This window comes from Mustela erminea, chromosome 5 (assembly GCF_009829155.1).
Source record: "Mustela erminea isolate mMusErm1 chromosome 5, mMusErm1.Pri, whole genome shotgun sequence".
NCBI lineage: Eukaryota > Metazoa > Chordata > Mammalia > Carnivora > Mustelidae > Mustela > Mustela erminea.
Window position 1 is genome coordinate 4,374,882 of NC_045618.1, and position 27,806 is coordinate 4,402,687.

General features: G+C 52.8%; 1 protein-coding gene across 3 annotated transcripts in view; it reads right to left on the bottom strand.

The window, feature by feature from the left end:
• Positions 1-656: 656 nt before the first annotated feature.
• The window catches only part of SLC28A1 (solute carrier family 28 member 1), a 44,236-nt gene continuing 17,086 nt past the window's right edge, over positions 657-27,806 (bottom strand). For all 3 annotated transcript variants that reach the window (XM_032342017.1, XM_032342019.1, XM_032342018.1), the window contains 10 exons: positions 16,483-16,563; positions 14,793-14,873; positions 12,093-12,218; positions 6,723-6,853; positions 5,552-5,720; positions 5,226-5,423; positions 2,578-2,659; positions 1,783-1,881; positions 1,561-1,669; positions 657-1,316 (listed from right to left, as the gene is read on the bottom strand). In XM_032342017.1, the coding sequence (XP_032197908.1) occupies positions 1,244-1,316; positions 1,561-1,669; positions 1,783-1,881; positions 2,578-2,659; positions 5,226-5,423; positions 5,552-5,720; positions 6,723-6,853; positions 12,093-12,218; positions 14,793-14,873; positions 16,483-16,563 (1,149 nt within the window). In that variant the 3' untranslated portion in view covers positions 657-1,243. The remainder of the gene's footprint in view (positions 1,317-1,560; positions 1,670-1,782; positions 1,882-2,577; positions 2,660-5,225; positions 5,424-5,551; positions 5,721-6,722; positions 6,854-12,092; positions 12,219-14,792; positions 14,874-16,482; positions 16,564-27,806) is intronic.

Sequence of the window (27,806 nt, forward strand, 5' to 3'; positions counted from 1 at the left end):
GGCATCGCAGGTCACTCTGCCAAAGCCGCTGGGAAATGAAAGGTGAGGCAGGAGTAGCACAGCCAAAAGGGACAGGGACAGGGCCTGCTGGATGACGGGGATGCCAGGAACAAAGGCTCAGAGGCAGGTAACACGTGCGAAGCCTGGGCGCCTGGAGTGGCAGACGTGGGCTGAGGAGGAAGGGCAGGGGAGGAGGTCTGTGGCAAGTCTCACAGCCCAGTTCCTTTGATGCCGGCAGCCTAGCCCAGGGATTAAACGCCACTTGTGAAAGCTGGAAGGCCCGTGTTCAAATCTTGCCTCTTCCTCTTCTTAGCTGTGTTGCTTTGGGCAAGTTACTTAACTTCTCTGGGCCTCTGATTCCTCAACCAGGGATAATAATAGTACCTGACTTCCTAAGGCTGTTGTTAAGGTTGACTGAGAATGTACGAAGCACCCAGAACAGTACCTGGCACATAGTACCGCATAAACAGTTGAGAGGGTCATGATTATGTAAAGCAGGTCGAACATTAATCACTATTTAATTGTGTTCCGTGGGATCCCTAAGAGATGCTCCTGTCCAAAAGGTTCTTAGAGTTAAAAAAAAAAAAAATTGGAAAACGTCTCCTATCACATCTTGATCAAGACTGGGGAGTCCACTGTAAAACAAAGACAAACCCTAAAGAAAAACCCATCTAGCTTTATTTAGCCCGGTGTTTTCCAAGCCTGGTGTGTCATGGAACCTTCTGAACACCTCATGGGGCAGTGTTCCGCGGACACCAGTTTGGGAATGCTTAGGGCAAAGGCAGCAGGGGAGCCTCTGAAAGAAAGGAAGGGGTTCCCAGGAGAACCCGTCTGCCCGGGCAAGCCACAGAAGATTCCAGTGTGAGAGGAGGGAGGGTGCAAAGCCCAGGGTGACGGACCCCATACCTGGAGGAAAGGGTGCATGGGACAGACGCACAGTGGGGAGACAGAGACTACCAGGGTGCTGTTTGGACATGGAGGGGAGAGAAGAGGAGGCAGAGGTGACCCTGAGAACAAGCATTTCGGGAGGGAGCAGGAAAGGGGCAAAGACCGGGGGCAGCCATCACTATGTCCACACCACCCAGTCCCAGCCCGCTCACCCCATCCTTCCTTCCCAACCATGTGACCCAGGGGAGTCTCAGCCCTGTGGCCTCCACCAGGGGGGTCCTGGAGAGAGAAAGGTGGGGACAGCCGTGTCATGGGGAAGAGTAGCCCCGAGGAGGCCAAAAACAGGCTGTCCCCGCTACACACAGATCGTGTCGTTGTAGAATCGGCAGCAGACGTCCAGGGCCTCTTGGCTGACCGCTGGGCTGGGGCTGCAAAGAAGCAAAGGCTGTGGTTTGGCTCCAGGCCTGGCTCGGCTGGCCACAAAGGGCTGTGCAACCCTGGGAAAGTTGCTTCATGCCTCTGGTCCTCTCCAAGTCCGCTCTTCAAGCCCCACATCAGCCACGGCCTGAGCCTTCCTACCCCTCGCCCCAGAGCCAGAGGCACCCCCGAGGAACTTGGCCTCTCTGCACCCCGTCACTGTCAGGGCCCCAGAGCCCCCAGCCCAGGCCTCACCTCTGGAAGGCCTCACGGCAGCACTGGTACACCTCAAAGCTGCTGCCGCCGATGGTTGTGTTCAGGAGGGTCATGCAGTCGGCCGCCCCCCGGGGCACATAGAGGATCCCTGGGCAGGGAAGACAGTTGGTGGGCAGGGTCTGTCCCCCCACCCCCACTCCTGCCGGGAACTTCCAGAGAGCTGGAGCCCCGGTGTCCCACCCTGGACAGACCAGCACTCACCTGCCACGCAGGCATTCACCAGGGACACACAGGTCCCCGTGCAGAGCGCCCGGAGTACTATCTGGGAGAAGTCGCTCTTCCGCTGGGGGGCCATGGAGGCTGCGAGGAAATGGGTGTTGAGGGCCAGGAAGCCCTCGGCCCTCGGCCCACAGTCTGCACCTCTGGATGCCTCTGCTGGCTCCCTTTCCCCTTCTGGGCAGCCGGAGGGATAGATGTTGTCCTCCTGACCGCCTATGGGGTTCGGGAGTCCTCCTTGGCCTGACTTGGGCCCCCAGGTAGCACCCCACACCGGCCAACATCAGAGGCAGATGTAGTTTTCGGTCAGGCAGACCTGGGAGTCAATGCAGGCTCAGCCACTAGGAGCTGAGTGACTGGGGCCATCACTTCCCTTCTCCACAACCGGTTTCCTTCTCTGTAAAATGGGATGGTTACACCACCGGGCAGGGGATCAGTGAGGAGTGGAGCTGCTCAGAACCGTGCAGGGCTCTCCCTAGGTCTCACCAGGGCTGCCTGTCCACCACGGGTATGGGAACCATGGGAACCGGCAGGCCAAAGCCTCAGGGGAGGCCAGCCCTGCACCTTCCCTCCCTCCCCAGACTCCTGAGCCAGCTGCTAATCCCTGGGGTGTCCCGGGGCCACAAAGGTCTCCTGGGACTGGGAGGAGCCTCCACAACCATCTTGCTCAGGCCCCACCCTGGACACACAGGAGGACTGACACCTAACGATCCCCCAGAAGGCTGTCTCAGAGCCAGGCCCCCGACCGCCCAAGGTGTTCGGGAGGCCCCCAGGACTCACTCAGGCCTCCCAGCATGATCCCAATGGAACTGAAGTTGGCAAATCCACAGAGGGCGAAGGTCGTGAGGATTTCTGCTCTGACCTGAGAAAACAGAAGAGCAGTGAGGACGGCCTTGCCCCTTGCATGGGGTCGGACACCCCCACACCACCCTGACACCCACCCTGACTCCCTGCCCTACTTGCATCCACCCCTGTGTGTCTTTGATCTTTGCGGCCCACAGTGCTTGCCAACCCCCAATCCCAGGCCTTGCAAACTGGCCTCTAGGTCCGTTCAGGCCGTACTGCCTGAGAAATAGCCCCCTTCCCATGCCCTTTAGTTCCCTTATCTTAATTGCCAGCCCTTCCGGGTCTGATTCAGGGTAGCCATGCCCTGTGGCTTTGGCCCTACTAAGCCCTGGGCCCCGGGGGCACTTGGTGAATTGGCTTTCCGAATCCTGTAGACAAGAGTTTGTCTTCCTGCAGGTGCTTTCAGGCTGAGAGAGGAAGGAGTGCAGCTTCCGAAGACAGTGAGGCCCTGAGAGCCCGGCCGGCTGGGCTCCACGCGTGTCCCCACCTATGACCTGACTGAGCAAGTCAGCAGCCTCTTGACGATTTGCTGTCTCTGTCTGCAGCATGGGAATGACAGCACCTGTCTGAAGGGCTGTTGTAGGGGTCACACAGTGTGGGGGGAGTACCAGAATTTAAGCAAAGTAATTCTCCTTCCCCTCCCAATGAAACAGTTATCTGTTATCTAATGTCCCAGAAAGAGGTGTTAAGAGCCAAATGGAATGATTCGGAATTTAAAAAAAAAAAAAAAGCTTAGATCATACCTCACACCATATTACAAAAAAATCAATTCTAGAGCACTGAAGCAGATATATACGGATATCTTAAACAGCAAATAATAGAAAATATAGGGAAATGATAATGATCCTTACAAGGTAACATTATTACTTTCATTTTGGAGAGGAGCAAACTGAGACTCAGAGAGTTTAAGTAACTGAGGCAGTTCAAACAGCCAGAAGGTGGCTATGTCAGAATTGGAATTCAGTTCTGTCTGGCTGCAAAACTCATGATTTTAGGTATTTCACTATATTGTCTCAGGAATGTAACACCTACCAGATTTTTGGAATGGAGATAACTTTCTAAGTTTAGAAATTATAGTAGAAATCACAAAGGAAAAGTTTTGGTGTAAAATCTGTTAAAAGAAAAAATCCCCAAATGCAAAAATAAGGGGGGAAGAAAACTAGGAAATATATACACATAAAATAAAATAGAAAAAGGTTAATGTCTTTGTAACATAAAGAGTTTACACAAATGGATGGAAAAATATTAAGGCTCCTGCATCCTGCTTGCTCACCTACCATCACCCCTCTCTACAGCAGCTTGTGGAATCTTAAATGTAAAATGTCAAATCTTCAGGAACTTTCTGCTGTTCCTCGACCCACCTCTGCTACAATTACCACCTGCTCTAACTGTGCTTCTCTCCTTTCGGTTCTCCAAACAAGTGCTTTTTAACCCCAGGGCCTTTGCACATGTCTTTTCTTTGTCTGGAACACTCTTCCCAGCTTCACCTGGCCCCTTCGCCTCTCTCCAAGTCTGGGCCTAAATGCTATACCCTTGGGGGGGCTTTTCTGACCAGCCCAGCCAAGGAAGACCCTTCTGTTTTCTCCTCTTGTTTCCTTTGTAGAACTTCATTCAAATTGTGGTTTACTTTTTTTTGCTTCGCTTCCTTGGGCTTTTCACCAGATGTACATTCCATGACAATAGGACCACATCTGTCTACTTCCCCTTTTTAAATTTCTGGTGCCTAGCAGAGTGCCTGGTACCCTAGCAGTCTCAACCAGTACTTGCTAGAGGAACAAAGCTCCTAAAAAAAGGTTCTAAAGGAGCAGCCCATCCACTATCTCTAGAGAGACTGGGACAGGGGTTAAGGATAAGGAGGAAGCGGAGATCTGTGCTTTTGGTCTCACTAAACGGAAGGCTCCATTCCCTTACAAATTAAATCATAATTTAAAAGACAAGAAAAAATATTTCCCCTTCGAAGTGCTTGCAGAGATGCAAATTAAAGCAATGAGCTATTATTTGCCTGTTAAAGTAAGCGCAACTTTTTTTAAGGAGGCTGCTCGGCGCTGTTTGGTGTGCGGTAAAGTCCGAGCTTGCAGCCCAGCTGGGGGCGGTTTCCGTCGGTGCCACCCTTTGGGAAAGTTACTGGGAGCGACCACAGGAGGGTTCATGCCACGTGATTCAGTCCAGTTGTCCCACATCTGGGAAAGCTCTGGAGGAAATGAGCTGAGAGGAGGGAGAAGTTCGGTGCACAAAGCTCTTCCTTTTAACACTGCGTAAAATCACCAAACGAGACCATTAACCCAAGGGGCCCAACAGCAAGGGGTTGGTTAAATATGTCAGAATGCATCCGTCAGAAATGATGTTTCTGTCCTCTAACAGTTGGGGTGAGAAAAGCCGGCTCCAACACAGGGCAGAATCCTCCTAAGAGGCTTCGGGAAGGAGGCAGCGAAGCCCAAGGCCATCTTGTCACTCAGCGGACTGGAAGGCTGGGCACCACCTCCGGATGTCCTCTGCCTGTCCAGGAGCTGGGACAGCTGTTGCCCGGGGCCCGGGAGCAGCAGCATCACGCCCCCGCCACAGGGAGGGGCCCGGACACTCACGGAGATCCACTGCTTCTTGGTGCCGACCCACTCCTCTGCTCCCGCGAGGCGGCGCTGCTTGTACTGGGCCAGTTCCTGGTAGGCCACGAACTCGTTCAGGAACAGCTTGGTCCCCAGCAGTTCCGCCACCACCGGGCAGTCCTCCCAGGCCACCCCCATCAAGAAGGCCACGGGCCTTAGGGCGTAGGAGCAGATGAGCTGAGACACAAGGCAAGGGCAGCTGCTGGAACCAGGGCTGGCTGGGCCTCTGCCGGGTGTCCCCCAGGGCCGCCCCCCTCCCGGCCCCGGGCTGCCCCTTGCAGGCCAAGCGGGCAGCCAAGCGGTACCTGGAAGCTGAGCTCCTGGGCACCCACCATGGCTCCCAGCCAGGAGAGGGCCGCGTTGACGAAGGCCAACAACGCCAGGAAGGCAATCAGGTTAGCTCCAATGTTCCCAACCAGCTTCACGGAGATGGCGGCCCCGCTGCTGGCGGCTTCCAAGAGGTTCTGAGCATCTCTGTTTGGGGGACCAAGAACCACCATGATGGGCCTGTCCCCACACACAGCGGGGCTCCTCATCCTGTAGGCTCTGAGAGGAACTGGACAAAGTATTTCGGAGCTGAGGGACCTTGTTTTGGTTCTGAGACCCCGGTGGGGAGGAAGGGGCTGGTCCGAGCACTAGGGAAGGCCCAGACTGCCAGCGGCCACTTAGGGCTTTGGAGAACTTGAAAGGAGGCTGGTCAACACAGAGGTGTGTTGTAAGCCTAAACACAGATGAGATTTCAGAGATTCAGGACGGAAAAAAACCCCAAACAAACCATGAAATAGCTCATTAATAATGTTTTATATTGATTACATGTCGAAATGACAGTATTTTAGACACACTGGATTATGTTATTAAATGTTATTAAATATGTTATTAAAATCACTTGTTTCTTTTGCCTTTAGCATTCCAGATGGGGCCCACACTCTAGTTCCATGGGGCAGCACTGCTCTAGACCTGCCCGCCGTGTCCCCAAGCACACTGGTCAAAAGGGCCTTCTCAACAATTTTAACAAAGTCCGTGTTACGCAGTGGTTGCTGGGCTGTGATGAGAGGTGTTAGCAGGGGAGGGAAATCAGGGAGGTGCTGAGTCTGTATGTGGCCCCCCTGGTGGGGGGGCTCAAGGCAAGGGGAACAGGCTGGGGGGGGGCTTTCCAGGATGCTCCCCAGCACACACACCACCAGGCTGCTCTCCCATGGGACCTGCTGGTCCTTTCCCTCTGGTCGCAGCCAGGAAGTTAAGATGCAGGAACAGGGTCCAAGTGTTTTGTGAGTGAAGCCACAAGCCGGGCAGTGAACAAGGAGAGGGCCTGGGGCTGGGCTGAGAGAACCAGACACTGCTGTCCTTCCCTCCCCTCCGCCCCCTCTCCCAGAACCTCCTCTCTCTCCCCCAGAACCTTCCTCCTCCCTCCCTCTCCCCCCACACCGTGGCATGCCCCCCATACCACCCCCCAGGCCACCCTCCTGCAGTGCTCACCCTGCGGTCAGTTTCACCCCTTCCGTGCCCTTAAACTTGGACTCCTCCACCTCCGGGTAGACCAGCTTGGAGAGGGCCAAGGCACAAGGGGCGGCCATCACGGAGGCAGCAATCAGGGAGGCCGCATCGATCTGCAGGGTTGGGAGTGAGGCTTACTGGGAGACAGAGAGAGACAGGAGTGCAGCCCAGGGCAGCTGGGTGCACAGATGCTCTGCCTCACTGGGTCATCCTGGCAGTACTGCTGTCATCGGTGGTGACAGTAGGGACACTTTTCTGGCTGTATTCTCAGAACATGCTAGTTCCCTGCAGGACTTCCATCAGTGGAGCCAAGCAAGTAGTGTTAGCCCACTGTCTGGACAAGGAAACTGAGGGGGTCTCCCCAACACTAAATGTGACCTGCCCAGAAGGAAGACAGAGAAGGAATTAGAAACTTCATGTCTTTTGGTTCCAAGTTCAGAGTTCTTCCTTCCCTTCTGGGCTGTCCCCCTTGGGGCACTCATCTGAAGGTTGGTCCACCATCGCCTGAAGGCTTTGTGAGGGTTTCAGACAAAGCTCAGAGGACAGGAGTTGGGATGGATCCAAACTGTGACCTAATTTGACCTCATGATAGAGGAATGTCCTTCCTCTATAGGATTCTTGTCTTGAATACTTACTGGGAAGGGAGCTTACCATTTCGAGGCAGCCTGTCACACCCACTGCTGTGGTCAGAGAGCCACCAAAGTGGCCCCCCTTTGGCCCTGGGTCTGTCCACAGGAGACACGCTACAGAATTCCTGCCCAGCACGATGGCCCAGCAACCTGAGCCTCAGGGATTTGTCCTTCCTGAGCTATTATCCTCACTCTGGCCTCAAACCCTTCCCTTTCCTGTGAGTGTATGTGTGTGTTTTGAGGTTTTCTTTATTTATTGGAGAGAGAGAGCATGAGCTGGGGGGGAGGGGCAGAGGGAGATGGAGAAATAGACTTCCTGCTGCGCAGGGAGCCTGCTATGGGGCTCAGTCCCAGGACCCCAAGATCATGAGCTGATCCAGAGGCAGATGCTGAACTGAGTGAGCCCCCCAGCCCCTGCTTCCCTGTTTTCCGCTCCAGAGATGGATGGGATGTTTTTCCAACACTGTATTATTTACCAAGTGGAAAAACCAGAACCAACCCAAACATCTAACTCAAGGGAACGGCTAAGCATTTTCAAGCCGCCACGGGGAGGCTCCGTGTGAGGTCATGACCTGAGCCGACATCAAGAGTTGGACATTTAACCGACTGAACCACCCAGGGGCTCTTCCTTCCTGTTCTTCTAAACCCCCTTCATTTATTTTCAGTGGGGAGTAGAAACCCCTTAACCCAAGTATCAGCACCAACGCCCACCTCCTGCACCTGTCCTAGGCCCTGGCTGTGCAGGGCCCGCTCTTTGCAGGAAGAGACCAGCCTCGGGGCAGCGGTCTTCATCCACGTTCCAGGCTGGGCTTTGGAACATCACCAGCCTCCACGGGGCTGCCCAGATCCCACGGGGACTGTGCCAAACCGGAATCTAGGGCTTTCCCCTCCAGCAGCCAGGACCCTCTCCCTACTGCACTTTGGAGGTCACCTCTGCCTTGCCAGCCTGAGCAGGGTACACATCCTACTGGTGTCACATTCCTGGAAACTGAGTGGGCCAGGCCTGGCCAGAGCCTCAAGGGCTCCGGCTGGTCATTTCAGCTTGGAAAGGGCTGAGTTCTGCCCCAGCTGGCCTCCCTGGGGCACTGGGTCAGTCCACACACGGATTCCCCACTGCCAGCGACATCTCAGGCTGTGACATTTCCAGTCCTGCCGGCAGGCACCCCGTCAGGAACACCTGTTCCAGAATCCCAGGGCCTACTTCTGCTCAAAGCTTTCTCCTCTCTACCCAAAGGTGTCCTATGTGGAGAGGGAGAGAGGGTATGAGCCCTCCATCAAAAATAACTTTACTGGGGCACCTGGATGGCTCAGTAGGTTAAGCCTCTGCCTTCGGCTCAGGTCATGATCTCAGGGTCCTGGGATCGAATCCCATATGGCTTCTCCCTCGGCCCCTCACGCTGCTTGAGCTCTCTTTCTCTCTGACAAATAAATAAAGAAAAACCCTTAAAAAAAAAAAAACAAGAAAAGAAAAGGGAGATGTATGAAAAGATCACAATGAAAGAATTCAGTCAAGGGAGCCCTGGGACCTCAGAGCAGGGGAGGAGGTCTAGACCAGTGTCGTCCAATACAAATACAATGAGAACCACGTCTGTGATTTTAAATTCTCTAGTAGCCAATTAAAAAAGTAAAGAGAAACAGGTAAAATTATTTTCGGAAATGCATTTTACTAAACCCAACATATCTAAAACTATCTTTCCCTTCACACAATCAATATAAAAATTATCCATAAAATATATCCATTTGTCCTGCATGAAGTCTCACAGCACACCTCACCTCAGACCAGCCGCATTTCGCAGCTCAGTATCCACGTGTGGCTAGTGGTCAGGGTTTCGGATAGCAAGGGAGAGAAAGGAAGAGTGTGCGAGAGGGATCCTTCTGGAATTCAGGGGCTGAGGGCAGAGTCAAAGAAACAGTGAGGATTTGCCTGGGGGTGGGAGAGAAAGGGGGGGCGGTGTGTGTAAGGCCCCTGCTGTGGTGTGGGGGGTTGTCCGCCCTGGGGCTGCTGCAGTGGCAGCCAAGAGCCAGGTGGGGGCAGAAGAGAGCTTCTCTTATACCATACTAGAGGCCCTTCCAGAGCCAGGAGGGAAGGAGGAAAGGAAGGTTTGGGGGGCACTTTCCACCTGGGCCAGCTAGGGGCAGGGCTGGGGCCTCGTACCGGGGCCTGTGCAGGAGATCTGGCGGCCTCTGCACATTCTGTTGAGCTAAAGGGAAGTGGACCAGTCAGGGCAGCAAGGCTCCCACAGTGGGAAGAATGCCCTTCTTTTGCTGACCAGCCCCCCACCCAACATGCTGCCATGACAAAAGTTTCAGAAACAAAGTTGTGGGTTTCCATTTTTGAAACATCCAATTCCTTCCAAAATCAGTTCAGGGTAGGGGGGCTCTCCTGGGCCTCGGTGATACAAGTGGGAACCAGACGATTTCTAAGATTCTCGTCTGGAGAGGGCCAAGCCCAGAAGACCAAACCCCAGAGCACAGGGGGACTTTTGGGAAAGTCCCACAGCCTCTGCTCTGCTGGGGTGTGTGTGTGTGTGTGTGTGTGCGTGTGGCCTCTGTGGCCCCTGTGCCCTGAGGGCAGGTTGGCCCATTACCCTGCCCAATCGGAAGAACGGAGATGAGAAAGACAGGGGGAATATGGGACCAGAGGAGGGGACAGGGTGGGTCATTCTAGCATTCCACCTATACACACACACGCACACACACACACACCTGCATGGGCACCAGGAGGCCCAGCGCATGATAGGGACGACACTTAGGCTGTAGCTCTTTCTTTCTTTTTTTTTTTGGGGGGGGGGGGTTATTGGTTATTACAAATAATGTTGGCATTTGGCATTTTTCAACCGCTTATGAAAATATTTCTGTATCATAATAGTCCCAACCGGATGAAAGGGAAAGAGTATCTTTAAAAATATTTTAATTATTTATTTGAAAGAGAGAGAGCATGAGAGAGAGCAGGAGCAGGGAGGGGCAGAGGGAGAGGAGCAAAGAGAGAGGGAGAAGTAGACTCCCCAACAAGCAGGGACCCCGATCCCAGGACCTGGTGATCATGACCTGAGCCCAAGGCAGGTGCTTAACTGACTGAGCCACCCAGGCACCTGGGAAGGAGTATCTGAACTGACAGATGTTCTCCCAAAGGTGACGGCAAATTACACTCCTGTTAAGAGTGTCCCATAGTCTTGCCAGTTAGAAGCACATAAAGAATTTCTCGGTGGCTCAGTCTGTTAAGGGTCTGCCTTCAGCTCAGGTCCAGACCTCAGCATCCTGGAATCGAGCCCCGAGTCAGGCTCCCTGTGGGGAGTCTGCTTCTACCTCTGCCTACTGCTCCCCCTGCCTGTGCTCCCTCTTTCTCTGGCAAATCAAGTATTTTTTTTTTTTTTTAAATAGAGGCATATAAAATGCTACACATCTTCCAGAAGAAACAGGGGTTACTATTGTTTTAATTTCTTTGTCCATCAGTGAGCTGGAAGATCTTTTCATGATTTATGAATTATTTTCACCTAATCAATCATTTAAACTTTTTAAACATTGTGACTTTCACCATACAGACACCTTTCATTTTTATTACTAGCTCTGTCAGCCTTTTCCCTTATACTTCTGGATTTCATATCATGCTCAGATTTTGCAAGAAAATATCAAACTGCAGAAAAGCATGGGTAGAATTACCTCATTTTTAGCCCCCCCCCCCAAAAAAAGCAAGTATATGCATATTCAGGTATAGATACTTAAATGATGACACAGACTGATCTGGAATGATGAATTTTAAGTCAGTCGTTCTCAAATTGAGCACTAGAGTCATCTGGAAGGCTTGTAATAACACGGGATGGCAGCCCCATTCCCAGTGTTTCTCATTCAGCAGGTCTGGGCTGGGGCCCAAGAATTTGCATTTCTAACAAGCTCCCAGTCAAACTGCTGCTGGAATCTTCTAATCTAGTAAAAGCAGTTTTCTTGAGAAGTGGGTTTGAAGTTTTTTTGTTTTTTTGTTTTTTTTTTCACTTTCTTCGCTTCTGCAAGAAGCAAGAATTTCTTTGATAGTTAAGAAAAACATTAAGATCTTTAAAGATTTGCATGTGAAAGCTCAAAGAAGTACAGAGTGTTGGACAAATGTAGGAGGCTATTACCAGGCACTTGGTAAGTAAGGGACGTGTGGGAAGATGCATGCCTGCTCGCCACGCAGGATGGGGACTGGGGTGAGGGCTCGAGTCACACCATTGGAATTTGACCTAGAAATGCATTGCTCTCAAAAGCTGCACAAGCAATAATTTAGGGGCAGATGAGGGACTTGCGCCCAGCAAGGGTGTGGGGAAGAGGAGGGCAGGGGGAGTAGGACAGATCTCCAGGGACAGCCCAGGTGAGGGACCGTGTATAGGAGTCTTAGAGTCAGATGTGGGTTCGAATCCCGGCTGGGGCATCCCACCTAGTCTCTGGGCCTCAACTTCCTCATCTGTAAAATGGGGATGTCAAGATACCTAGCACTTTGCCTGGTACGTGAGTGTGCTCAGTAGGAGGAACACTGGGACCTCTTGCCCCCAGTGGCCACGTGAGAAATCGGAAGGGTCCAGCCCACCTGGCCCACTTTCATTCAGGGGCATCACAGCAGCCCGGGTTCTGGACACAGCCCACGAGAGAAGACTCTAGGTTGCTCTGGCCATGGGCTGTGTGGGGCTCCCACCCAGGAAGGTTTCAGGTTCTTGAGGTTTTCAGCAAGCAAAGGGAGAGCTCGACATACCCCAAAAGAGATGTAGGCGCCCAGCAGGCTGCCGGCAATGGTGGCGTAGCCTCCGGTCATGACCGCGTGGATCTCAGAGAGGGTCATGTCGGCCAGGTAGGGCCGGATCAGCAGAGGAGCCTCGGTCTGCAAACAGGAGAGATGTCAGACAGCCAGAGCTGGCCAGACCAATGTGGACCCCAGGGTGTCTCCTCCCTCTGACCCCCGGGAGTAGGGATGTCACAGTGGGTCCTGGGGACCCCAGAGGCAGAGACGGGGTTGGGGCCATAGTTTGTGCTTGGCTGGGCCTCCCTGGACCTCGGCATTGGCCCTGCTCTCTAGAAGGACCCCCAGCCCTTCCTCTTGGCCTGGTTTGCTCCCTTGGGTCAAGTGCCCACTAGGTCCTGCATCCCACAAGCACCTTACATGTGTCACTCATGACCTTCTGAGAAAGAAGTAGTCATCCCCTTTTCCCAGGAGAGCACACAGAGAATCAGACAGATTCAGAGAATTACCTCTGTTCGTGCAAGGGGCCAGAAGCAGATGGAACTCCAGGCCTGAGCTTTTAATGAAGCCATAGGGTTTGCCAGAAAGAAAGGAGATGGGCATTTGGTGGTGTTTACCGCAGGGCATCTGGGGAAGCCTGGAGTCCTTCATGTAGTCACTTAATAAACACTTACTGAGCACCTCCTATGTTCCAGACTGTTCCATAGAATAGGGATGGGGATTAAACAAGATAGAGCCCTGACCGCATGGAGCTTTTATCCTGGGAGTAGTGAGGAGGGTGGGCTATGGGAAGAAATGGACACCCAACAAGGAAACTAGGAGATAAACAGTGTCTCATAGACTATGCTAAAAGCTACGGAGATACGTGCGGGCGAATGCCTAGTGGGTGCAGAGTATTTAGAATTGAGTAACAAGCAAAGGCCATCCCAAGGAGATGACATCAGAGCTGAGACCACAGGTGCCATCAGCTGGGTTTGGTTGCAGGTGGAGTGAACAGCCAGGGCCCTGGGGCAGGGAGCGGGGAGGGGCAGGGGAGCAAGCCAGGGTTGCATGGTCTGGCTCCTGTTTTTAAAGGGTCGCTCTATCACGTGTGTGAAGGACAGAGGGCAGCGGCAGGAATGGAAACAGGTAGAGTAGGAGGGATTCTCTGTCTAGTGGGGGAGACGAGGGCAGCCAGTGGTGAAGGGCAGAGACAGTGGGGCAGGGCTGGGCAGGGTCTGGGGGCGAGCTGGCAGGATTTGCCAATGGGCCAGAGGCTTCTGGAAGCTTGGGAAGCTGAGGAAGGAAGGAAGACTCCTTGAGTTTTGTCTGAACAACTTCGTGGAAGACGCTGGTACCCTTTCCTGAGAAGGAAAAGGCTTGGAAGTGTGCAGCTGTGTTGTGGAGGGAATCAGGGTTCTGCCTACTTGGACTTAGTGTGGTGAATTTGAGATGCCCTTTAGGTATCTAAGTGGAAGGTCAACGGGCAGTTGGGTGGGTCAGACTGGAGCTGGGTCTGGGTGACATTGAAGTAGTTAAACCACGGGGCTTATAGGACAGAGTGTGCCCTGAGAAGACGGCACAGGCTGCCAACACTGGGGCTGAGATGATGCTACTGACCCTCAGAGGCTCCCCATTCCCTTGGGGAGTTGTTGGCCACCAACTGGTCGACAGTCAGTTCACTTGGGGAGCTCTTCACATCGCCCAAAACCCATTCACCTGAAAACTTGTATTTTGTCAGCAAAAACCATGGAGCACATTTGCCACATTTCATTTAAATAATTGTTTTTGTGTTTCCATATTTCTTTCACTTTTGCTTCATTTTAAACATTTTAAAGGGGGGGGCGTCTGGGTGGCTCAGTGGGTTAAAGCCTATGCCTTTGGCTCAGGTCGTGATCCCAGGGTCCTGGGATGGAGCCTTGAATCGGGCTCTCTGCTCAGCGGGGAGCCTGCTTCCTCCTCTCTCTCTCTCTGCCTGCCTCTCTGCCTACTTGTGATCTCTGTCTGTCAAAGAAATAAATAGAATCTTAAAAAAATTTTTTTTTGAAGGGATTTGAAACAGGAGCACATCTGTCCTTACAGGGTTTTAAAAAACCTTTGAAATCAACACACCGGTACTACAGCCAAAAGACGCAAACAGGGCATTCTGTGGCAAGTATGTCTTTTGGTGACTCCAAAGTTGGTCCAATGGGCTGGGTCCCTGGAGCCGGCTCTGGGTCTCACCCTCAGGAGGGTTGGGCCTTCTGACAGGGGCTCGGGAATGACAGGTGCTTTCAGAGTCACACTTACTTTGGAAAATGCATTTCAGAAAGAAAGGGGAGAAAAGAAGACAAAATGATGTCATGTAAGGAACGCTGCCCAGGAAGGGCGCAGCTGGGTTCTAAGTCCTGACTTACATTGCGGGGTCCTGGCAAGCTATTCCCACCCTCAAGCCTTTTTCTGCTGGAAGGGAGGAAGGTGGATGCCACCTGTACGATTTGTGAGTCTCTGAGCTGATGAAGACCTCCGCGGCCTAGAGTGGTAGAAGGTGCCAGATAGAGGCCATCCTCCCCGGTGCAACCCAGGGAAAGAGCGCCTCCCCAGACGGAGAATCCCCAGGGTGGTGGCCTTTGGTGACCCTGGGAGAAGGTCTGAGAGCCTCTTCCACGGACTGAATCTAGCTCCGGGGACCCAGGGCACCCACCTTCCCTGGGGATGCTGCCGCTGACCAAGAGGGCAGGGGGCTGCAGTACCCACCTGGCTTACGAAGATGTTTCCAGCCACACTCAGGGTCTCCGTGGCCGTGGTGCCCATGGTGGCCTGCATCAGCCAGCTGATCTAGGAGGCAGAGCACTCTTTGTGGGCGGGCGGGCACCCGCAGACCCGAGTTGGAGAGAGTCAGCAGTGAGGTGGACACACCTAATAAGTCTTCCTTCTGACTTCCAGCGCAGCGTAGGAAACCCTCACCTCCGTTTCTCCCTCCACACCTCCACTCATGGGGGCTTACCATTTCCAAAGCCCCCCCACCACTTCACCCACCTTAGGATCGCTCTAATCACTACAGTAGCACTTCTAAAATGCATGTTCTCTGTCTCTATACAAAAGCATTCCCTGGCCCAATGTACTTGAGAATTGCTGTACTTGCACATCTTGGAGGTTATCAAATACATACCAGGTTAGTAAAGGCTCTGAGAAGTCCTGCACAAAAACTTGTTCAAATCTGTCTACCCCAGCCTCATAGAAGTATTTGACCGTGGGATCCCTTTACCTAGTAACATGTGTTAACCCACTATGGAGCTGGAGTTTTGTGAAAAAGCCTTTGGGAAACATTGTATTAGAAAGTTCTCACTTTTGGGGCACCTGGGTGGCTCAGTGGGTTAAAGCCTCTGCCTTCCACTCAGGTCATGATCTCAGGGTCCTGGGATGGAGCCCCCCATCGGGCTCCCTGCTCGGCAGGGAGCCTGCTTCCTCCTCTCTCTGCCTGCCTCTCTGCCTGCTTGTGATCTTTGTCTGTCAAATAAATAAATAAAATCCTTAAAAAAAAAAAAAAAGAATGTTCTCCCTTTCAATCAAGGTGAAGTCTGCTTCCCTGGAATCTCTCCCACTGCAGGAATCTCCCTGGCTTCCCTTCCCCTAACCTTTCTTCTCTAGGTATTTGGAGACAGCTCTCCTACCCTCACCTCCTCCTGCCCTACGCTTCTCTTCTCTAGCCCAGCAGGGCTCACCAGCCCTACTTCTTGCCACCATCCTGTAGAGAGCATGGCATTAGGCCCATCACTGGCCCCTGAGGCTTCAGGTGTGATAGCCCCTTGGCGGAACACATGCTCTAGATTTGGAGAGACCTGCCTCCCTCCTGCCCCGAGCTGGGTACTCCTACCATAATGCAGGTGGGTTTTGCCTTTCTGGGGGTCCCCTGCTGCGACTGATTTATCCTGAGCTCAATTGGCTAAAACCTCAGACCTGCCCTCATCACCAGGTCCAATGCCTGCCCAGTGCCACCTCCTGCATCCTGGTTCCGTGCTGCACATTTAATGAACATAAGCAGAGGCTTTGACTGTTACACCAGCTAAGTCTGGCCCACTGCTCCTATCTCTTACGGTCTTCTCGGTACAAATGATTTCTTTTCCTTCCCTTCTTCTCAAAGAGGCCTCAATTCTGCAAACTTTCCTCACACGAAGATCACATTGGACTTGGTGCCATTTCTCCTTAAAATCATGACAGGAGACTCTGCGGAAGGTGTTTGACTAACAGTGGACTCTGAGTGGGAGGTGTAGACGCTGGGAGTAGGATTCTGGGAAGCTGTGGGCCCCGATTCTGGGGAGGTTCAGGCTTTCCGAGCTGGGAAATGAGCAACAGTCTGGGCTCTGGTTGCAAGCCCTTCTGGGAGAGCATAAGCCCCATGAGTAGGTGGTCCCGGGACAGCCCAGCCCATGGCACTGGGACTCACCTTCTGGATCACCCACTGCATGAGGCCCACGTGGTAGAGCATGGACATGACACAGCTGAAGAAGATGACAATGGGCAGAACCTATCAGGGGAGAGCACAGGTCCCGGGGTGAGAGGCAGAAAGCCAGCAGGGTACCCAGGGCCTAGGAGACCCCAGACAGCCCACTCGATCCAAGGCCTTGCCACGCGGACACCTGACCGGGTCGAGGAACAAGGTCCGAATTCAGTGCTGAGGTCACGAACGGGGCCTCTTTGGAGGCACCTCGGTCCTCTCCGCTGCCAACCGGCCTAGCCGTCTCTCCCTGTCCCCTCCCGCCCACAGAGGAGGCCTGCGCTGTGGTGGGGAAGCAGGACTCGAGTCCTGCACTTTTTATCCCCTTGTCTGTAAAGTGGGGATAATGCCGATTTCCCGCATTGCTGTGGGGAGCAAAGAACGGGCTCAGGGCCCAGCACCTTGCACAGTGGCCCCCCTCCTGCGTGAGCTCAGTCCCAGGCCTGGGCCTCTGGGCTTACCCGCCCTCCTGAGCCTGGGGTCCGAGGGAGAGGCCTCTCATCTCTCTAGTATTCCCTTCCCGTCAAGACCAAGGAGCTCAGGACTAGAGTCACAGCGGACCTGCAGTCCTGTCCCCCTCCCTGTCACCAGGCTAGTCACCTCTCTGCCTACTCCAGGCCTCATCAATTCTTCCTTCAAAACTGCCCTCACACCCCTTCCCTCCTCGCCGGGGGCCTGGCGCCATCCCAGCGCGTGTCCCCTCCAGTCTGACAGAGAACAGCCGCAGCTGCCGACCACTCAGACGTCTGTCAGTGGACGGCCAGCCTCCTGAGCACGGCTGACCAGGCAGCAGTGCACGGAGAGGGCGGGAATGGGAATGAGGCTCTCCACCGGCCATCAGGGAATGATTTCCAAGACAGCGTCTTTAACGGGAAAGGGGAAGGTGTCAACAGGGCAACAGGGTGTGCGCGGTGCTGGTCTCTGGGCCAGGAAGGGTGATTGGCGCTGTGTGGGCACCAAGTAGTGTTAAAAGGGTATGCAAATGTGGGCAGTTGCCTTGGGTAGGGAACCAGGAGGCAGGGGTCCAGGTGGGAGGCAGACTTATGTTTTACTATGTCCCCTTCTGTACTGTTAAGAATATGTTAGGGGCGCCTGGGTGGCTCAGTGGGTTAAAGCCTCTGCCTTCAGCTCAGGTCATGATCCCAGGGTCCTGGGATTGAGCCCTGTGTGGGCTCTCTGCTCAGCAGGGAGCCTGCTTCCTTTCCTCTCTCTCTGCCTGCCTCTCTGCCTACTTGGGATCTCTGTCTGTCAAATAAATAAATAAAATCTTAAAAAAAAAAAGAACATATTAGTTGTTGCAAACAGTTCTACTGTTTTTTAAATTTTAATATTTTCTTATTTTAAAGATTCTATTTATTTGACAGAGAGAGAGCGCGCGCGCACACACGTGTATGCATGAGCCGGGGAGGGGGGCAGCAGAGGGATGGGGGGGAAGCAGGCTCCCCACCGAGCAGGGAGCCTGATATGGGGCTCTATCCCAAGACCCTCGGATCAGGACCTGAGCCAAAGGCAGACACTTCACCAAATGAGCCACCCAGGTGACCCTCCGAACAATTTTAAAATAAGTTACACAGAATTGGTAATAGCAGGTGCATCCTTACGCTAAAATGTTAGGTGGAGAAACTAGATCTTAAAAGCATAGTAGAAAGGCTGGAAGTCAGTACATGCCAACAGCAAGTAGCTGCTCTGTGTGCTGGGACTAGGGAAATGCGGTTTCTTTTTTCTGTATTTCCAATTTTTCATCTGCTCCTGTCATTTTCTGTAAACGGAGACACCTCTCAAGGGAGGGGGGCACGGGCAGAGGGGAGGTTTGGGGAGGCTCATCAGCTGCGTTCTGGACATGCTGGTTTGAGACGCCTGTGCAAAGAGCAAGGGGAGAGTGGAGTGGGCAGGTGGATAAGAGTGTCGCGAGCTCAGAGGAAAGGTCTGGGCCAGGCCTGGTTTGGACCTATTTGCCCAAGAGTATAGACTGAGGCCACGGGACAGATGTAATTTCCCGAGGATATCGCCCTGAGGGAGGAGAGCACTGAGGAAGGACAGGGCACTGGGGTCAGCCTCACAGAAGGGGGAGAGGGAAGGAGGGGCACAGGGAGGGGGCAGAGAACAAACAGAGAGGTTGGAGGACGGCCAGGCCAGGGCTGTGATGGACACTGAGGACAGCTTTTCAAGCAGGACTGTCGGTCACCTCTGCCAGATGCGTCCGAGCATTCCAGAAAGGTGAGGAGTGACACGGACCCTTGACAGCTAGGAATCCAGGGGTCCCTGGTGGAGACAGCAAGAACAGGCCGCTCTTTCGAGAAGCTCAGCTGTGCAGAGAAAAGGCTGTGAGGAGAGGTGAGGAACAAAGGAGAAGCTGTTTTGTTTTTAATAAGGGGAGTCTTGGAATCACACTCGGGCTCTGGTTCAAGATGAATGGGGACTGCAGAAGGGCCCCAGAGGAAGACAGAGGCTCTATCCCAGGCAGCTCCCCTGGAGACGAGAATCAGGCCCCAGCTCAGGTGTTTCCCCTGCCCCAGCCCACACGGACGCTGCGGTTTTCTCTGGACCGGCCCCACGCCCCTGCCCCGTCACCAGCCTCCCTGCAGCGGGGATGTCATCCCACAGGGAACACAGGCTGTGCGTGAAGGAGCCCTTCTCCAGCTGGTGACTCGTGACTGCCCTGGCTGCCCGGAGCCGGCCACGCCCCCAGCACGAGGCTGCTGACGTCATCCACCCGCCCTCGCAGCCAGACACAGAGACAATCACGTAGTGTCTAGACCGCTTGTCCAATTTATCATGAGAGGGACTGCCCGGCGGCGACGGCCTGGCAGGCCTGCAGGCAGGGCCCTCATCAGGGCGGAGAGAGCCTGGGCCGGCTGGACCAAACTGCAGATTTGGGACTCTCCCCCGGCAGCAAGCGAGAGACATTTTCTACCCGTGCGACGTGGAGTTTGGGGTGAAAGGGAGGCTGTGTTTTGCATTACACGGTGACTGTCTTGGGAGGGGAGATAAATGCAATGGAAGAGAGGTGGCCTCCAAATTTCTCACGCGGGACATTTCATAATCAGTAAGGTCCCTGAGGCCTATGGATCTCTCAGCCTGGGGAACAACTCTGGGGCCTATGTCGTGTGTGAGGAGCCAGGAGAGGGGACAGGCAGCAGAAACCGGTGTTGCCGTGGTCAGGGAGGGGAAGTACACGCAGCCCTCCTGTGTGTCCACACGCAGCCCTGCCTAGGCCAGGGTGTGGTGACTCTTCTGTCCTCACACCAACTGCGGTAGATGTAAATCCACTTCCCCAGGGGGCACACTGAGAGTGTGAGATGTGGGTTACCTGCCCAAGGTCACATACCTGCAAAAGACAGAGCCCTTCCTGGTCTCCAGCAGGTTGCTGAGGCCCTGCTGTGACCCTGAGGTGGTTTCCCTGGGGCGGGTCCTGGATCCGCATTTCTGTGTCTCCATAGAAGCATGCATCTCCTCCAAGAGCGAGTCCTGACCACAGCTAGCTGGTCCGTCTAGTGCTGAGGCTCACCCATCACTGAAGGAAGGGGGACTTCTAGCTGGTCTAGGCCACTGGTTCTCAAAGTATGGTCCCTGGACCAGCACTATCAACCGAGATTTCGCTAGAAATGCCAATGTTGAGTGCCACCCCCAGAGTTTCAGATTCCGTAGGGCTAGGGTGGGCCTGAGGTTCTGGACATGAGCATTGCCAGATGCTGCTGGTGCTGCTGGCCTGGGGGGGGGGGGTGTGTGTCACAGTCTGAGAACCACTGCTCTTCCTGATGCTTGAACCTCCAAACCCCCAGCTCTAAAGGCCTAAGCACACAGATAGGGCCCTATCGCCAGATCCACAAAAAACCCCACAAAAACCCCAAACCACAAAATCCAAAGTCGCCCAACAATATGTTAAAAGGATCATACACCATCAGTATTTGGGATTTATTCTAGGGAAGCAGGAGTGGTTCAACATCAGCAAGTCAATCAACGTGATACATCCCATTAACAGAACAAAGGATAAAAATACACGATCCTCTCAACCGAGGCAGAAAAAGCATCTGACAAAAATCCAATATCCGTGCTTGATAAAAACTCTCAGCAAAGTGGATGTGGAAGGAACGTACCTCAACATGATAAAGGCCACACACGATGCACCCATAGTCTGCATCGTCCCTGGTGGTGGAGGGATGAGAGCTTTTGCTCTAAGATCAGGAGCAAGTCCAGGATGTCCACTCTCACCACTTCTATTTGACCTAGAACTCCTCGCCAGAGCAATCAGTCAAGGAAAAAGAAACAAAATGTATCCAAACTGGAAAGGACGGGTAAAACTGTCACTATTTGCAGATAATATGATACTATATATTTAAAATGTCCCTAAAGACTCCACCAAACAATTATCAGAACTACTAAATGAATCACTGAAGTTGCAGGATATAAAATTAACACACACAAATCAGTTGTGCTCCTATACACTAATAACGAGCTATCTGAAAAATTATAAGACACGGGTCGACTGGGTGGGTGGGTCAGTCGGTTAAGCGTCTGCCTTCCACTCAGGTCATGATTCCGGGGTCCTGGGATCAAGTCCGAGTCAGGCTCCCTGCTCCACAGGGAGTCTACTTCTCCCTCTGCCTCTGCCCCTCCCCCCCGACTCGTGCTCACTCAAATAAATTTTCTCTCTCAAATAAATAAAAGATCTTTAAAAAAAAGACACTGGTGAAAGAAATTAAAGATGACACAAATAAACGTAAAGATATCCCACACACATGGATTGGAAGAATTAATATTGTCAAAATGCCCACGCTACCCCAAATTATCTACAAATCCTATGCAATCCATCAAAATACCAATGGCATTTTTTACGAACAGAACAAATAATACAAAAACTTGTCTAGAACCACAGAAGACCCTGAATAGCCAAGGGAATCTTGAGAAAGAAAAACAGAGCTGGAGGTAGCACATTCCCTGATCTCAAGCTACACTACAAGCCTATAGTAGTCACAACAGTACAGTCCTGGCATGAAAACAGACACGTGGATCAATGGAATAGAACAGAGAGCTCAGAAACAAACCCATGTTTATGTGGTCAGTTAACCTACAACAAGGAGGCAAAATATCCAATGGGAAAAAGACAGTCTCTTCAACAAATAGTGCTGGGAAGACGGACAGCCACGTGCAGAAGAATGAAACTGGACGACTTTCTTACACCAGACACAAAGATAAACTAAAATGGATTAAAGACTTGAATGTAAGGCCTGAAAGTGTAAACCCCTAGGAGAAAACAGAGGCAGTGAGCTCATTGACCGCTGTCTGAGGGATGTTTTTGGAGAGGTCCCCTCAGGCAAGGGCAACTAACGTGAAAATAAACAAATGTGATTACATCCAATTAAAGTTTCTGCTTGGGGCACCTGGGTGGCTCAGTGGGTTAAAGCCTCTGCCTTCCGCTCAGGTTATGATCTAAGGGTCCTGGGATAGAGCCCTACATGGGGCTCTCTGCTCAGCGGGGAGCCTGCTTCCCTCTCTCTCTGCCTGCCTTTCCTCCTACTTGAGATCTCTGTCAAATAAATAAAATCTCCTAAAAGAATTTAAAAATTAAAAAAAAAAGTTTCTGCACAATGAAGGAAGCCAACTATAAAACAAAGGCAACCTACTGAATGAGAAAAGATATTTGCTGATCGTTTATCTGTTAAGGTGTTAATATAAAAAACAGATAAAGAACTTACATAATTAACTTAATACCCTCCCAAAATAACCTGATTAAAAAATGGGCAGAGAACCTGAATAGATACTTTCCCAAAGACACCCAGATGGCCAACAGACACACGAAAAGATGCTCAATATCACTCGAAAAGATGCTCACTATCACTCGTCAGCAGGAAAATGCAAATCGAAACCACAACAAGAGACCACCTCACGCTGGTCAGATTGGCTATCATCAAAAAAACCAAGAGGGGTGCCTGGGTGGCTCAACTAATCAGTCCCTGCTCAGGTCATGATCTCAGGTTTGTGAGATGGGGCCTCGCGTTGGGCGCCACGCTAGATGTGGAACTTAATTAAAATAAGTAAATAAAACAAAAAACTTTCTAAAAGTAAATAAGTCACAGGGCTGCAATGCTCAGCTAGGGAATACAGTTGATAGCACCGTAATAGCTTTGTACAGTGACGGATGACTTCTAAGATGAGTTATTATGGGGATCATGTCATAATGTCTAAAAATATCAAAGCTCTGTAATATATACCTGAAATGAATAGGGTGTTATGTCAGTTACACTTCAAAAAAAATGAAGGAAAAGAAAGAAAAAAGAGAACCACACACACACCAACCACATACACACACAGTAACGCAAAGCCAGACGATGCCCCTGGGGAAGGAGATGGCCCAATGCCTTACGGGGGCAGAGGGCACTTACTCCATGGTCACAAAAAGTGGACATGCCTCCTGATCTCTTGCTCCCGCTGCCCCTTACCCTGAATGACCTCCCTTATACCCTACTGCCCGTCAGAGTCTCCTTCCCCGACCTTTGCAGACACCAGATTCTCACAAGCTCTTCGCAGTCCAGTCATCCCACCTCCTTCCTTCTAGCACCGACCCCAGTTTCCACTGACTTCCCACTCTCTCCCCCGAGAATCACGCTCACTGAGGTTACCAAGTCAACCACGGTGGGTGCCTTTTAGCCCATTTCTTAGTCGATTTTATTTTTGGCCAGATGTGGCACCATCGACCACTGGGGATGGCCGAGGCTACATCGGGTGATGAAAACCCTTGGGAGATTAAACCATTTTCTTTTCCCCCAGCTGTTCCTCAGGGAGAACATGTGAGCAGCACTGCTGAGCTCGGCATGTGGGTGCATGTTCCAGAGGCAGGAGCCACAGCGTAGGAACCAATGAGCAAGCACGACCAGGTCCACCAGACCCAGGAAGGAAGCAGGAGCCTCGGGGGAGGTGACCGTGTGGGTGGGAAATTACCAGAAGGGAGATGGAGCCAAGGTGGGATGACTAATCAAGATGATACAGCCAAGAGGAGGCTGCCACGTCGACGGGTGCTGGACTCCAGGCCAGGGGAGGTGGAGGGATGTCCCAGAAGGCCTGGGCTGAGGCTCAGCTTCCTGCAGAAGTGATGAGCTTGGCCCGTGGCCCAGCAGGAAACAGCGTGGATTCTGAACATCTGAGTGAGCTCAGAGAAGACTTCCCCAGGCCATCAGGAGCCAAAGGCCTTGGACCACGGTCCCATGACCCATGGAAAGAAGGCAAAGGAAGAGCTCTCGAGACTTCCATTCGACTCAGCACCAACAAAACCACTCCCACCTTGAGGACTAGCCCCAGGGTTTAGCAAGTACTTGTGCCTCTGTGTGTGTGTGTGTGTGTGTGTGTGTGTGTGCCCAATGCAGGGAGGGGGTGGGGTGGGCAAGTGAAAAATCATGATTAATGAACCTTGTGGAGAAGGGAATTCCATGGCCATGGAACATTTAAATCCTTGCTGATCTGGTCTGTCTTAGCAAAGGAGGCCACTGGCTAATCCACTAACCACGAGTTTGGCCAGGGGACAGGGCTTCCCAGGAGCCAAAAAACAGTTAGTGTTTGCTGGGAAACGCTGAGTCTGGCTAATGATAAACCCTCCTCCCTTGTTTTTTCTCTTTTGGCTGAACATCCAAACTCCAAGTCTTTAGCAACCATTTAATATGTTTTAAATTTAACATGATCAGCATTAAGGTTGCTTTTTGTATTTGGAAGGGAGATGCAATGGCCCTGACTTCACCTTACAGTGTGAGAAGAAACTGGTACTTGGCTGGCAGTCCAGTCACCCCGTTCTAGCCCCGGCTCTGCCCTAACTCACTGGGCGACTGTGCCCAGGTGACCACTCCTTTCTGGGGTGTGGTTTGGCCATCAGTAATGTTAAGGGGGGCCCAAAGATCCATGAGCTCCCTTCCGGCCCGAGAGTCGATGAAGCCATGGTTGTACAGGGTGACTGGGGAGACAGACAAGTAGCAATGTGCACATGTTCTTCCAGAAAGGGAGAAGAGATGGGAGGGCACACAGAAAACACTGGAAAACGGATGGAGACAGCAGCAGACCAGGCAGGTGATCGTTTCAGTGCCAGACTGGGAGAGAAGCAAGGTAGTGGACAGTGACTTCTTGGCCGGCCCTGTCCCCCTCCCCCTGCTCCTTTTGGTAGCAAAACTTTGAGACACCCCCCCCCCCCACTCTCCCTCTGTGGACTCCAGATCCGATGGATCCAGGCCATTTATCCTCCCTGGCTATAATCTGAAGATGGCATATACTCCAAGCCAGGCCAAGAAGTGTTCCCTGCTAGAGCTAGTGGAAATCAGGCATGCGCCCTCTCTCTCTCTCCCTGCAAAGTAAGGTTGCTAAGTTGGTTGGACATAAACCTGGTATCTCTTTGCCTCTACTCCAAGGGAGCCTACCTGAGACTAAACCTAAAACCAACACCAAGAACACAAAACCAAGACACAGCCCAGGTGGGTCCCAGGTGACGCCCAGTACCCATATCTGGCAGGGTCTGAGACCCCTGGACTTCTCAGTTACAGAAATCAATCTTGATTTTTTTTTAGTTCTGTTTTGTTTCTTTTTTTGACTTAAGCCCTTTTGATTTGTGTTTCTGTCTCTTACCACTGACTACGTCAGGAGCTAAGCACCCAACCCAGCCAGCACAGCCTAGACTCCCAAATATGTCCCCACGATACGGCTGAGAGGAACATAGATCAAAGGGTCAATGCCACTGCTGCTTCTCCCAGGCAGGTGTGCTAGCTCTCACCTGGGCCCTACTCCTGTATTAGGCCACAAATACCCCCGTGGAACACAAGGGCTCCCTGAAAGAACAGATCCTACAGGGAGCTGGCTGCCTTGCTTTCTGTCCCCGAGGGATGGCACCGGCTCCCCTGGGCTGTGTTTCTTGCAGTGTCGAGCTTCTCAGGGTGCCGTCCCCTCAGCCAGAGCACCCCACTTCCCGGCTTTGGGCCGGAGCACAAGTCCCAGTTGGGGCCACTGTAGGATCCCAGGCCCTGGGCCTAGCGATTGGTCCAGGAATGGTCACATAATCCGAGGAAGAGCAGTCTGAAGCCTGCCCCAGGATTTTTTGCTTTGGGCAGGCAGAGAAGAGTCTCCCTTACTTGCTGTGAGAATGAGCCCTTGATGTTGCTGGGGGCCCTGGGGGGATCTGGTGAGCAAAAGTGAAGCCAATGTCCTGGCATAAGCAGAAATGTGGGGCTGAGGGCCATGAACCTGACTGGCCTGGGTCCAGCCTGACCTGCTCTACCTCGCCTTCCCACGTGTGAGGCCAGAAACAACCCTCCTTTCGCTCCTCCCTTTAAAGCAAGTTTTAAATGGATCTCTGTCCCTTGCAGCCAAACACTCCTCAAGAATACTCTTTTCTGGGACCCTCAGTCCATTAAGCATCTGCCTTCGGCTCAGGTCATGATCCGGGGTCCCAGGATTGAGCCCTGCATCAGCCTCCCTGCTTAGCGGAGAGCCTGCTTCTCCCTCTGCCTCCTGCCTCTCTCTTTCTTTCTGTGTCTCTTGTGAATAAATAAATAAAACCTTTTTTTTTTTTTTTTTAAGTGAATACTCTTTTCTTCCAAACGAAGGGAAGAACAAACACCTAAGATCCAGGTCCTTTGTCACCACTGCCTACCAAGGAAAGCACTTTGATATCAAGGCACAGAAGCTAATACAAGGAGCTTTGGACCCGGGTTCCAATCTTAATCCCAGCAGTCACCAGCTTTGTGACTCTGTGCAAGTAACAGCCAATCTGAACCTCAGTATCCTCATCTGTGAAAAAGAGGATAATGATAGCATTCCCCCCGTGGGTGGGAAGAACCACCATTTGCTCAGCAAAGAGCAGTGTCCAGGACCTGGGCAGGGCTTTGTGGGGCTCAGGGTCAGTCAAGGGACACAAGGAGGAGTAAGACCCAGGCCTTGCCCTCCAGTAGCTAAATGCAAACACGACTACAACAGCAGTGACGTGCTTCCTGCAGGCCCCCTCAGCCTCCCTTCCCCGCGGTGACCTCTCTCCTGCACCGTGGCAGCCTGGTGGCCCCAGGTCGCCACGTGGGGATGAGGCAGCCTCCTCTGGTCCTCTATCGCGAGCATCCTGGCTACATCCTTTCCCACCCTCTGTTGACACATTAACAGTCCCAAAGCTCCACAAAAGTCCCTCCCTGCTCAAAAACCTTCAATAGATCCCATTTCCTGGGGACAAAACCCAGGGGCCTCTGCCTGGCATTCCGGGTCCTTCCAGGTACAGCCCTGCCACACGTCCGCGTTGTGCCCTGGCCCATGCTTTCCTCCCAGTAGCTCCCGAGCCGTCACATGGAACTCCAGCTGTACTTGGGACACACCTGCAGGTTCTCCCCCGCAGTGCCTGTCCCTCGAACTTCCTTCCATCCAGATCTCTCCTGTCCTGCCTGTCCTGCAGCTCCACAGCAAACACCGCCTCTGGGGGGCGCCATCCTCACTGTCCCCGGTGGAAGCCATCCCTCCCTAAATGGACCGCCTGGGCATTTTTCCTTGTGCCAACTGCACTTGAACCTGGCTTCCTGGGGAGGTCAAGCTGCAGAGTGTTGTACATTTGTCTTTTAAAGACTGAGAGGATGCGGGCTGCTGTCTCTCTGTCTGGTGAACACAGTAAGTCAGCCAGTCTCTGCCTCTCGCTGCAGCCCTGGGAGGCCCCTTCTTGGAAATGCAAATGTGAAGCGAGCCTTGCCCTACAGGAATGGTGTTCAGAGACCTTTGGAGGGGGTCGCCAGAGGCTGCCCCTCCACGTCCCCTCTCCACACAGAGCTGGTCTCCGAGAAACGTGATGGATCAGCTCATCCCAGGGCACACCAGACTCCTGAGAGAACAGGAACCAGGTGCCTCCAGCACTGACATTATCAGAACGCCTTGGTGAGAGTGGACACCTCCCTGAGAGCTGCTGGCTGAAGCAGAGGCTGTGAAGCCAAGACAGCCTCACCACCACCCAGTGGCAGGGGAAGCCGACCTAGAGATGTCCAGACTCACCAGCTGACTCAACATCAGCCCAGCAGGGCAGAGCCGAGCCCATGGCTCAGGCTGGAAGCCTCTGGGGCCCAACACCCTCCACCCTAGCACTAAGCAGTGGGAGGATCTAGAAACAAGGGCCAGAATAATAGAAAGCAGAAGCCTCTAAACCCTACACGTGAAGCCCACTCGGCAGCACCACACGGACAGTGGTCTGGGGCACACGCGTGTAGACAGCATGGGATCACGTCCGTGGCGTCGTGGCAACAATGGCAGAGTGTCCCCCCTCCCCACCCCACCGCTGG